Genomic DNA, 12,594 nt, shown 5'->3' with positions numbered 1-12,594 from the left:
ATTTAGCAATAACTATCAAAAGGGCTGGGCGATATCAATATTATGATAAACGTTCCATTAAGGTTTAAAGAGATTGTAGTAGCGTACGTATCCGAGGTGCTGCTTTGTACCTCCAGTCTTTTAAAGTTTTCTCTCGCACACACCCACTTTACACAAGGAGCCTCGAGCGAAGGGTGAAATTTCACCTGCAGCTATGTGGTTTTAGTGGTATTTTTACCTTCCATTGGAATTTCACCTCTCTCCCCAGAGACGTACCTCAGTCTGGGCAAAATGGGGCCAATTGAGCTGGACGTCTTCAGGTCCTTATCGGTCACCTGCCAGAACACATTTCATTCATGCCTGATCATCTCACCATACCAGCGCTTCATCTGTGGACAAGCGCAGCATTTTTGCACTCTTTAGCAGCTAATAATAGTCTTTGTTTGCCTTTTGGCAAATCTGCACTGCTTACTATCATAGGACTGTTTCCAAAATGATAACACCGGTATGTATGTGGGGAAAGAGTTCAGTTTTTGTTTTTCACTTTGGTTATGTAACTGCCTAAGATTTTTCAGAGTTTCACATTCAGATTTTTAAAGTGTAGGTTACGCCTCTGAGATTGTTGGAGTATTTTCTAAAGTAGAAGCAACAAAATAAAAAAAATTAAAAAAAATACAGATTGTGGAATAAAATCACTTCTTGTTCTGTGCTTTCTGATGTACCATACGAGCATAATTAAAGACAAAGACGATGGAATTCTAATGAGAAGGTGGCAAGCAGTGAAAATCACCGGACACCAGAACTTTGGCAAAACATTGTGAACTCCTCCTCAGGGGTTTGTGTGCATGGAGTTTCATGTTCTCCCTACGCTTGGTGGGTTTCCTCCAGGTTTCCTATTACAGTCCAAAGCAATCAGACTAGGCCAATTCATGATAATGTTGACTGGAGGTCCTTCAATGCGTATTAAAATGGTAATAAATACAATGGTTACCAATGGCCTCCACGGTTCCTTCTTGGACTACAGAGGCTCCTGGATGGATAAATGTATGGATGGGTATATGGATTGATGGATGGATGAAGTCTTCACTAACCCACGTGTTGTGATATTTGGTTTTATTAAACAATATGTCTTCCACCCTGAATATTCGAGAAAAATAAACAAAATGTCACTTATTATTATTAAGTACATACTATTATTTACATTATATTTTAGTTTTGTTGTATTCCAGGCAGTGGTACCAAATGGTACATTTTTTTGCCATCGTTGTGAGCACTAAGATATATCAAATGTTGACCTTTAGCATGTATATTTTATTAAAAATGGTAAGTATAATGTGTGCATTTAAAGAACTTTAAAGGTCCCATACTTGACTTTTTCTGTAACAAGCTAACAGGACTCCTTCAAAATGTATGTTAATACCACGGCGAACATTTTACTCAGATTATGAATTTTCATACCGCAATCTACCTTTATTTCACTCCTTCTTCAAATGCACCGTTTCAGTGTCTATGTAAATAAGCTACCGCTAAGCCACGCCCCTTTCAGAGAACAGCAAAGCTGCAACATTTTGCGCAACAAGCTGGGGGGAGCAGATCTTCTTATACTGTGAGGTCACATTAGGGGGGAAATTAATTAGCTTGTTTTAAACCAAAACAAACAATGAAAACATAAAAGACAAAAAGCAAGGATTTTTTTTGGTACATGCACGCATTAAAAATGATGAGTGAGTTTTGCATAATAAGTCGCATTTAAGGGGCATGACCATGAACATAACACTACACGTTCATATCCTCAAGGGAAACATATGAATAAATATATCTTGAATGTCTGAACAGTATTTAATCACTCAGTATAATAGTTTAAAACTATTAGGAAAAATCCGTACTTGTCTGACTTTGAAACTTTGTTCCAGGCAAGTTTTCCCTTGTTCCAGAGAAAGCAGATGAGGGACATCAACTTGATAAACATTTCCAGTTAAAAGGATGATTTTGGAACTTTAAAAGAGATTTAAAACGCTTTTATCTTCCTCCAAGTTTGAGATCCTGCCAGCAAAATGTTCTACAGTATATGGGATCTAGTCTTTGCTTTATTGAAATGGATGGTCCACCACATCGGTTCGGTTTCTAATCGTCTCCATCCACATGTTTATAGGTTGCTATACAGTACATTGGTGGCCTTAAAAAAAAAAAAATTCACATAGGCTTCCAGCTCAATCCCAGTTAATTATGATCTTAGCCCTGAATAGATCTTGGTATTTTAACCATGAACTTGGGAACGGGCAGCAGGTGGTTATACACAGTAAAATCTCTCACCAGGCTGGAATTGGATCCAAAGCCAACACAGAAGAATGCACTGTTTGGTTGGAGGTTTGAAGGATTTCAGTTTTTGAATAACCGGACACTAAGGACAAGAGAACAATGTGTAGTGGAGAAACGATTGCAGGGATTTACACAGGAATTCATGGTAGTAATTGACATCATTTGGATTGTTATCTCAGCTTGGATTGTTATGTCAGTTTGGATTGTTATGTCAGCTTAACTTGTGTTAATAAATAGAACTTTTCAAGTAAGCTTGGAGGTGTCGGAAATAAAAAAAAAGAAACAGGGCAGTGCTTTAATAAAAAATAAATCAACAAGGTGGTGTAGTTCAAACGCAAGATTGATTACTTTCCTATTACAGCATGTCGCAATCTTAATGAAACTGCTTTGACCCTACATGCTGTGTTACAGTTGGTCCTGTGCCAAGGCAACAGGTGGTGTCGGATTATCTGGTCCTAGTGTGAGTATGTAGTGTGAAACACTGCAGTGGGAAATCCATGAGCCTTTTCGGCCCTGGACGTTCATCACAGAGTACGTTGGAGAACCTTTGTTTACATTGTCGAGCGCTGTAACGCAGTTCATACCAAAGGTGTGAAGCAGCCTTCTTAAAGCGAAGCAGCTTAAAATACCCAGGGATCTCATTCAAGACCAGACTGACCCCCCTTTACTCAAGGCCCTATTGTCTTGTCTTTGTTTTTTGTTTGTTTTTTTTACGTCAGGCATTATTCCATCTCCGCGTCTATCCTGTAGGACAGTGGCGTCGCTGGTCGACGTGTCTGCCAAAGCATGAAGCCAAAGTTCCTTTAACGAGCGGGCGCAGCCCATTCCTGAATGGTAGCGAGCGCCGCTGTCGGGGCCTGTCCCGTTAAAAATAAACACTAGCAGTCCTTTCTCTCTGCCCGTCACCTCTGGTCCCAGCCTCCTCAGGACCTCAGCTGTCGTCTGGGGAAACCGGAGATACCCGATCTCTCTAGCCGCGTGTCACAGTTAGACGCCATTACCGGAAATAACGTTGTATTTTTAGACTCTCAAAATACTCTTCCATGATTGTTTACTCATCCTTGTTGTAGAGAGAAGCGTGTCCTTACAGCGGTTTGCAAACTCAAGATGTTTTCGAATCGGTCAACGCCTGAAGCACCCATCACCGACCTGTTCATGCGTTCATTTAATATCAGCGTCAACATTTGTACTATGTATCAAAATCTAAACCAATGAGGAGGCGGATAAGCACGAAATCTATCATCACAGCACAGGAATTCTTTCCACTGGCCGCAGTCTTAAGATACCACTATATAAGGTGTGATTAAAAGGCAGGAGGAAATGAGCTCCGTGGAGCTGCGCAGTCTTTCCAGTCGCATCTTGCCAGATTATCCTGCTGGCCTAATTCCACACATCTCTCTCTCTCTCTCTCTCTCTCTCTCTCTCACGCTTCTCGCACTGATATTTCAGGTGTATGATTAAAGGAATTCCCCTTAAAGTGTGTTCCGATGGGTTTGTTTCACTTGATCTGTGAAGTTTCCTGATTCTTATGCCTTCCAGTTATATCAAGTTATTATTAAATACTGTCCGGCCATCAAGACGAAATGAAATGTGCATGTCTGTTTGTGTGCATGTATTAAAGTAGGTGATGTGACTATAGGTAACCTACATGCTGGATTACATTCCCTGCTTTTAACCGTACAGTACATTAACATGGGCACGAATCATTCCAAAGCCTTTTATTTCCAGTTCACCTGGATACAATTGGCCAAAACTTGGTTCCCTGAGTAGTTGGTTTACTGAGCAGAGCAACTAATCACCGGCCTGATCATCTGTCATCATCTGCACCTGTTTCTCACTGGTTCACGGCTTAAGTTAGATGTTTTTGATGCTTGAATGATCCATAGGTCACTGTGGCTTCCTCTGAAAGGGAACTTTTCTTCACTACTACATTAAAAATACAAGAAAGTCTGGCTCTTTGGTAGCGAAATATGAAGAAATTAGTGGTTGCTCAAGACTTTTGCACAGTATAGTATGTACTTGTAATCCATCACTAAGTGTTGGCTTTAAACCAAATTTGTAAAAACAAGTCAGAACGGGGAGGTGTGGTTTGTATTTAGTGTCAGTCAAATGTTTGTTCTAGTATACAGTATGCTGTAGAGTTTACCTAAACAACTGTATATAAACAACACTTCACTAACGCATCTTAAACACAAGAATATAATAATAATAATAATAATAATAAAGTACATCCCACTACTGCTGGTTATTATAATAATAATAATAATAATAATAATAAAGTACATCCCACCACTGCTGGTTATAATATTAATAATAATAATAATAATAATAAAGTACATCCCACCACTGCTGGTTATAATATTAATAATAATAATAATAATAAAGTACATCCCACCACTGCTGGTTATAATATTAATAATAATAATAATAATAATAAAGTACATCCCACCACTGCTGGTTATAATATTAATAATAATAATAATAATAATAAAGTACATCCCACCACTGCTGGTTATAATATTAATAATAATAATAATAATAAAGTACATCCCACCACTGCTGGTTATAATATTAATAATAATAATAATAATAATAAAGTACATCCCACCACTGCTGGTTATAATATTAATAATAATAATAATAATAAAGTACATCCCACTACTGCTGGTTATTATTATTATTATTATTATTATTATAAAGTGAATCCCACTACCTTATTATGAATCAGTGTATTTAATTCAAATGTTTAATATAATAGGCTTTATGGCAATTCATTCATAAGTCAGACATTCTTAACCCAGGAAAGTAAATATTAAGTAATTGCACTCAATTGCAAATTCAGTGACAAATCCCACCGCATAATCAATCATATAGAATGTATATAAAGATGCGCTACTAAATATCCAGACTTTATTGAAAGTGATGTCTGGCCTGAAATTAAAAGTTTCTTAAATGAATGCAGTAATCATACCAACCAATGGCTGTTGCGCATATTTTATATTTGCATGGAAATTGTCTTTGTAATTATTCTTGTTAATGTCTTGCAAGCAATTGGATAACGCCTTTCACATGTTAGGAACCTGAATGAGGGATTGTGCTGGACTGGTGGGCAAAACTGGCCTAGCAAGGCTTCTTTAAAGGAAAAAAAATTGCATAAAACTAAAGAGTCGTTTTTTAGTATCTACATCTTGTTTAACTAACAAGCTGTTACAAAAAAATTCTTTTTACTGTAGGTAAAAATGCACAGAATGGTTCAAGATGAGGCTGATTTTATTCTAGCCCTGACTGTAGATATTTGTAACACCCGTTTCTGAAAAATGAGTTTGTGCAGTTCCTTGAAAGACCACTAGGTTCCAAAAGTGAGTCAATGCCCATGGGCCCCCATTTTAAAATGTAAATTAACAACAGAAATAAACATGTTGGCAGCCTGGAACAAAAATCAGTTTTGGGTCCCATTCCATTCCAAAATTATGCACAACTATGAGCGTGGCTGATTTGAGCGAAAGCTCCTTGGGACGTCATGTAGGCCATGGATGATGGTGTTCCTTTAAATATAAAGTAACATTAATGTATATTTAAAAGTTAGCCAACTTAGTATTTTAGCTAAGATAAAGATAAACTAGCTAAGATCCTGACAAGATGGCGACATCCAGAGCATCTGGTTGAGCTTCATAACTGATCTTCAGAAAACCTTGTCCATGTTATATAGTCTACGATTGGGGTCATATTTTTTTAAAAACCTCCTTCGTTAATCCTCAGCACATTCTTAGACATCCATATTTACAACAACTTGCAACCCATCTATGAATCAGTCCGTAACAGCAGATCAAATGCAACAGTCCCAGACTCTTTTGAAGGAGTGTGAACCCGAGGTGGTCTGTTTGAAGGAGGTTTTGAAGGCTATCCTGCTGGTTTGGTAATTAATGGGAGGACTCTATGGGCCACCTGGACTCTAGCAAGCAGTGAAAGTGCCTTCTATTGGAATGCTCTGCTCGTTCATCTCACCCGCTGACTTCAGTTGGAGAAAAACACACCGTGTTACGTTTGATTAAGAGCTTGTTCTTCAGGCACTTCTGGAAACCGTTGTGTTGATCTCACACTTTGTGTGGCTAATTCCTTGTTTATCATTAGTCATTTGGTCAAGTCTAATAAGTGGCGTCTAAATGGGTATCTCTAATCCCTTACTGCTCAAAAAGATATGATCATAAAACGTATAAAAAAAGATTTCCAGGTCTGTCGAGCTACTGACATGCCCATGATTCTGCCGCCACCAGAGCTGGATTTGGGTTATGACTTCAGACCCATTATGGGATCTCAGACATGTAATGCTCAGCTCTTCTTTCATGACTGGGTGTTGCTTATGTCTGGTCCTGAATGCTGAAATACTGCGAACACACTTAGCCCCTTGTCACATTGTCCTTCTGATTCATGGTTATAAAAGTAACTCTGACAGGAGTGGTGGCAAATTAATAATTAGCTTTTAAAAGCATGTGACATTGGGTTATTCCTATATGCCCTAGGGTTAGAGGTCGAGTTACTGTTGTAATGATTCAGGCTTCTGAGCAGTCTCCCTAGATAGAAGCAGTACGGGAAGTCTGCTTCACCACAGCGCTCTTCTTACTGAACCACAGGGTGCGCTTAGATTTAGCGCTTAACAAAACAAGCCCATCTTCCACTTACAATTTTCCTTAATCCTGAACATCCAGCAGCTGCATGGCTAACACCAACTCCCCGGGACAGGCTGGCACATTGCTGGCTGGCTGACTGGTCTGGCATCCCTCCCTGGCACCAAATGGCATCTGGATGTTCTCACTGATGAACTATACAGTTCCAATTATCTTAGCATATACTATGCTTTCCCAGGAACCCTGGATGTGAAACAGGAATCCAGACTGGATTGGATCCCAGTCCATTACGGACCACCATGCATACACACTTCTTGACAAAGTCCATTACATCTCAGTGTAGCAAGTCAACGTACGGTAGAAACTACTTGGTTGTCAATTTTCAGTTATTCCTTAAAAGTTATTTCCTATCGGTATGTTTACATGATGCTGGGTTCATCCAAATAAAACCAGACTTTTAAGCTGGTTGGGAGTCGAGCTTCTCCTGAACTTCGGTCTAGGTGATCTGCTCATACTCCACAGTTGACCCAGAAGTCAAGCAAAACGCGTAACAGGAGAAGAAGCCGCTAACAATGCGATTGTGTTGTCTGCCTGTCAATAATACCATCTCCACAAGGGATCGCGTGCCTCTTTGCACAAAAAGCAAGGCATGCAGCATGTGGTGTGTTGATCTGTGATGTAATAGGTGGAATGCAGTACTTATAAGCTGAAAGGGTGCATATCGCCACCTATCGTAGCAGAGTCAGACATCTTATGGTCAATAAATGTATTCCCCTGCTGTGCTTGTATATTGGGACAAGGACAATAATCCAGTTAAGGACGTTCTCACATAAGGGCTCTGGTTTCGTTTCTGAGAACACCGAAGTTCATTTCAATTGGTGAGGACACAATCGTTCCAAGCTCTTGACCTTGTTTTTTTTTTTCTGGAATAGCACTAATACTGTATAAGGCGTAGCGTGGAACTTCTTTGGTCCCCTTTTTCCTTCTGTATAATAGTGGCACACGAGCCAAGTTCTGCCACCTGAGTATTGGAGAGTGTAAATCCACAAGTGTACCCGAGAATGAAGAACAAAGTGGGGGAGGTAGAGCAATTGTTCCTATGTATGGTTTTGTTAGCAAATCGTACCACACTTCATCACATAATCAGTGCTCAATTCTGTCTGTGGAAGCTTGCAGGGGTAAGAAACTGAGCAAAACATTTAGTTTTTTTTTCATTGCTATGTGAAGATTGCAGATTTTACTTATTGATAAAAGTTTAATGAACCTACGGTTTCTAGCCCTGGGAGCTCACAGTTCATATTTCAGGATGGGGAAACAGCTGTGAAGTGCAGGATGCATCAGGCGGCTGTACACAGTGGAATGCCCGTGGGAGTCGTCGCTAACTCATGGCACGATCCACATGTGAGAGAGAGCAGTCTGACACACAAGAGAAGATTTATAGTTTCCAGGAGAGTTACGAATATCCCAAACCTCCGTCCAGCTCTTATTTTCCTTCCCCACCTTACAACTTACAACTTGTTGAAGCTTGTTCGAGCTAGCCTCCGCGATGCTACGTGCTCACGGTGGAAAGCAATGTGTAGAACAGCGGATTGCTGACAGATGGTATGCTTCCTTCCTGGTTGCTTTAGGCTTTAGTGCACGGTGCGCTGCTATCTCGCGCTGAGCGGCTTCATTCATCACGTTCGGGATGCCCGTGGGAGTTGAGGGAATTGTCAAAAATAAGACAGACTGTCAGTTTTCTATAGTCTCTTTTCAGGAAAGAAGATTTTCTTCCTGCTCATTCCGTCCTGTCATCCAACGTGTGCTCTTATAAACCTGCCTGTCATCTCGGCTCTAAAAGTGTCCGCATTGCACAGCTTTTCATTCCATGTCACTGTTTGTAATAATGCAAAAAAAGCTGTTTAATCTCGCCACGGCACCAGTCCATACTCGTCAGGTGCGCTTGGAAATGTGAAAAAGTGCCCTTGCAGCATTCTAAACAACTGCTTTATGGAACACCAGCCTGTGCCAACGTGTGCTAAGGAGGTCCAGCTCAGAAGTTAGGCCTCACTTAATGCTCCATTAACGTTTAGAAACACATCACCTCTAACATCAACTACTCTGCTCTAACGCCTCTTATGTAATCACAATGTAGTATGAAATGGGAGATCTTTTTTTTTTCCCCCCCGCCTGTAGCTCTTAAGGCTGCTTGTGCGATTAGCTCACCAGAGTAATCTTTGAAAGCTCTTGCTGATAATGGAAAGCCTTTCTCATCCAACGGCTCTTTTATTCCAGACGTCAAACTGTTACACCAGGCAATTTTCATGCATCTTCATGCTGATGGAACGTTATGACGTCAAAGTTGCCTGAGGGTCATTTCTAACATCTGTTGTGTATAGGTGTCCACTGCCATTGGCTAGTTTACTGGTAATTTGGTATTATCTTTGGTCACACTCTTTTGCAGCTGTGCCGATACGTGAACGGAAGCCTCAACACCCAGAGTTCTCACACTGTTCTTGTTGGACTTTGCCAGTTGGCTGTGAGTTTAAGCAGGGGTCAGAATTGCCGTAGATGGGAGCGTGTATGGGAAAGAAAAGAAAATTCCAGTGTAACCATCCACATTCGTCCAGTTGTTATTACTCTTAAGGGACTTTTGTTTGAGTGTGTGCTCAGCAGATGTGTTCTGCACCAACTTCCTCTTGGCTGTTCCCTTCATGTATTGATTGACTATGGACGCAATTGGACATGGGAATTCGGTCTAGGCCAGTAAACAGCAGCTGGGCCAACCCAAGAACAACGTTGACGTTTCGATGGTTTAATGTATCTCATGTGAACTTTGGGCCATGTCTTTTCTTGTCGTCTTTTTTTTTTTCCTCTTTCCACCGTACCCCATTAGCTTTCAACAGGATAAACTCTATTGTTAAATGGCATATTTGGAAGATAAACAGTGGCATTCCTAAATAGATGACTGCTGCGCACATGTATGTTTGCACTTCCTATCATTTCCTTTGTTAAATGGGCCCCAGGAAGGTGTGGTTACTAGATGTTTATATAGTAGGTCTATATGGGTGTGACTTCAGATACTGTATGTCTTCTGTCGCAACCTAAAGACATGTTAATGGCCCTGAGCTATTGACCCTTCCATTCATGACCCATACAGTATTCCGTTTATGGTTTCCATGGTAACCCCGACCCTTGACAAAAATCCTTCTACCCTTCTGGTAATAATGTCCTTTTACCCTCGAATTAAAATGAAAATAGTAATCTTTATTGAGTCATAATATATAGATGAATGAATCTAAGCTGTTTATATCATGTTTAATAAATTATGTAGTTTCTAGCTAGTTCTTGGAATTCTTTCTTTTTTTTTTTATCGTGTACCAGGCTTTTGGACAGGCTCCATCCCAGAGGGATGGTGAAGCAGGAGCTGATCATGTAGACGGCTCGCTGAGCGGCTTTGCTGAAAAGAATTTTGCCAGTCAGCGATTTTCTTTTGAAAACCCCCCGTGGCTGTTGGTTTAGCGTGCTCAGTGAGGAGAGAAAGGATTTGGGTGGGAGATCAAGTTATTTAGTAGCTGGAGCCACTTTAATTGGGCAGCAGACCTGATGGAGAGGCTGGGAAATGGGAACTGGCATGGCATGCATGTATACAAAGATAAAAATTCAATCTGAGGTCGAGCTACCAGGCGAGAGGTGGGCACATTAAAATAGATATTAAACAAAATTAAGCAAAAAAGCAGGCAAACTATCTAATGACAAAGTTTGTTTCTTTCTTTTTAAGGCAAACTATTTTCAGTCAAGGTCTAAGGTTTAAGTGTCAATACCAGGAAACAAAACAAAACAGAACAAGATCCTCCATCCTGAAGATCTGTCTAAAAATATGTATCCTTGTACGAAACGTCCCTAGAGCAGGGGGTAAAAAAAAAAAAAAAAAAAAAAAGTGAATTCATGCGAAATAAACAGTGATGTTTTTAAATACGGGCATGATTGTTAACATGTGGTTTGCCATGAAGTCGTCATTGTCAGAGGTTTGAGTGACAGTAAAGCAAACTTTCTTCCATTGTTCCAGGTGGCCCAGAGCTCAAAGGTATGGGATGAGGTTCCAGTTCCAGAGGATCTCGAAGCAGCAAGCGTGCCGAGACTTCAACGCTACCTTGAAGACGATGAAGACTTTGCTGCTGATCAAGGTTCAGGAGGTGTGATTGCTCAATCATATCAAACACTAATAAATAACAAGGGTTATACAGAAATAATGAATTGATTTCATGTGCAACAATCAGCCGTAACATCGACATCACCACAAGGTGTTACAACACTGATCAACAATTATACACCAGAAAACTGGTGACCGGATCATGGGCACCCAAGGGGAACCCAAATCCTGTGGTTTTAATGTTACAGCCGATTGGTGTGTATTTATAATGAGATACTCAGCAACTACTTTGAGATACTTGGCAATGTAATGAATAAAACGTAAAGCTGAATAAGAACTATTGCATCATTTTATTACACACTCATTTATTTATATATATTAATACTCTGTTAATGAGCAGACTTTAATGTGCAGTCTTATTTTTATTCTGTGCAGATTTAATTAGTGGAGACGAGGAAGGAAGCACCTCAGAAATTTTTTCAGCTGACCCCTCTACAACAAGTGAGGACATGTTCTTTTTGTTTTTTCTCAGTTTAAAAGCACAGATTCTCCAAAAGGTTTATTCTCTGACTCTGAGATCATCTTGACGATAGTCGCTTTTTTTAAGATGTAAAAAAGAAAAATAATAATAAATTAATTAATTAAACTTAAGAATCAAATTTCAGGTAATCACTTATTCAGTAAAATATGGATTTAATTACATAAAAAATGCAACCATGTAAAGAAATCAAGTAGATATGTACTGTAAAGTTAAAAAAGACACTAAGTAATTAAGCAAGCATGTGAGTAAATAATGTAATTTGGTTACGTAAATAAAGACGTTATGTCTGTAAAGGACATGAAATGCGTAAATGATGGCAACAAACAAACATTTTAAGTAAATAAGTTAAGATGTAAATAAAAAAGGATGTAACAAAGTAATGAATTTAAGATGTAAAGTAAGTAAAATAGTAAATACATTTAGTAAGTAAAAATGTAAATTAAATATGTAAAGATGTAAAGTAACTATGCAAATGCATCAAGTAAAGTTGTAAAATCTTAAAGTCTATATGCAATTACATGAAGTAAGTAAAGATGTAAAATAAGTTCATAAGTAAAGTAATTAAATGTGTAAAACATTTACTGTAAGTAAGTAAAGTTATATTGTAAACGTAAAGTACATTCATTAAGCAGAAAAGGTCTTAAAGTAAGTTAACATGTAAGGTAAGTAAATATGTAACTAAAATTTCAGCTGTAAATATGAAAAGATTTTAAGAAACCATGTAAATACATTGAGTAAAGTCATAAAGTAAATATGCTAGTAAGTAAAAATGTAAAATAAGTTAGTCAGTATAGTAAGTAAAAGTGTAAAAACAAGTACGCAAGTAGGAAAACGCTTACGATAAGTTGATATGTAAAGTAAGTAAATGTGTAAATACTTAAATAATAAATGCAAAGTGATGTTGAGTATATGTATATAAATGCATTTGGTGAGTAGAAAAAGGCTTGAATTAAGTAAAAATGTTAAATGAATAAGTAAAACTACAAAAAAGTAAGCGA

General features: G+C 38.8%; 1 protein-coding gene across 10 annotated transcripts in view; it reads left to right on the top strand.

Annotated features, from left to right (window-relative positions):
* The window catches only part of hspg2 (heparan sulfate proteoglycan 2), a 111,576-nt gene that overhangs the window by 19,864 nt on the left and 79,118 nt on the right, over window positions 1-12,594 (top strand). For all 10 annotated transcript variants that reach the window (XM_053483095.1, XM_053483101.1, XM_053483099.1 and 7 more), the window contains exons 2-3: window positions 10,972-11,098; window positions 11,491-11,556. In XM_053483095.1, the coding sequence (XP_053339070.1) occupies window positions 10,972-11,098; window positions 11,491-11,556 (193 nt within the window). The remainder of the gene's footprint in view (window positions 1-10,971; window positions 11,099-11,490; window positions 11,557-12,594) is intronic.

Source organism: Clarias gariepinus, chromosome 22 (genome assembly GCF_024256425.1).
Source record: "Clarias gariepinus isolate MV-2021 ecotype Netherlands chromosome 22, CGAR_prim_01v2, whole genome shotgun sequence".
NCBI lineage: Eukaryota > Metazoa > Chordata > Actinopteri > Siluriformes > Clariidae > Clarias > Clarias gariepinus.
This window is presented reverse-complemented; position numbering and strand designations above follow the sequence as displayed.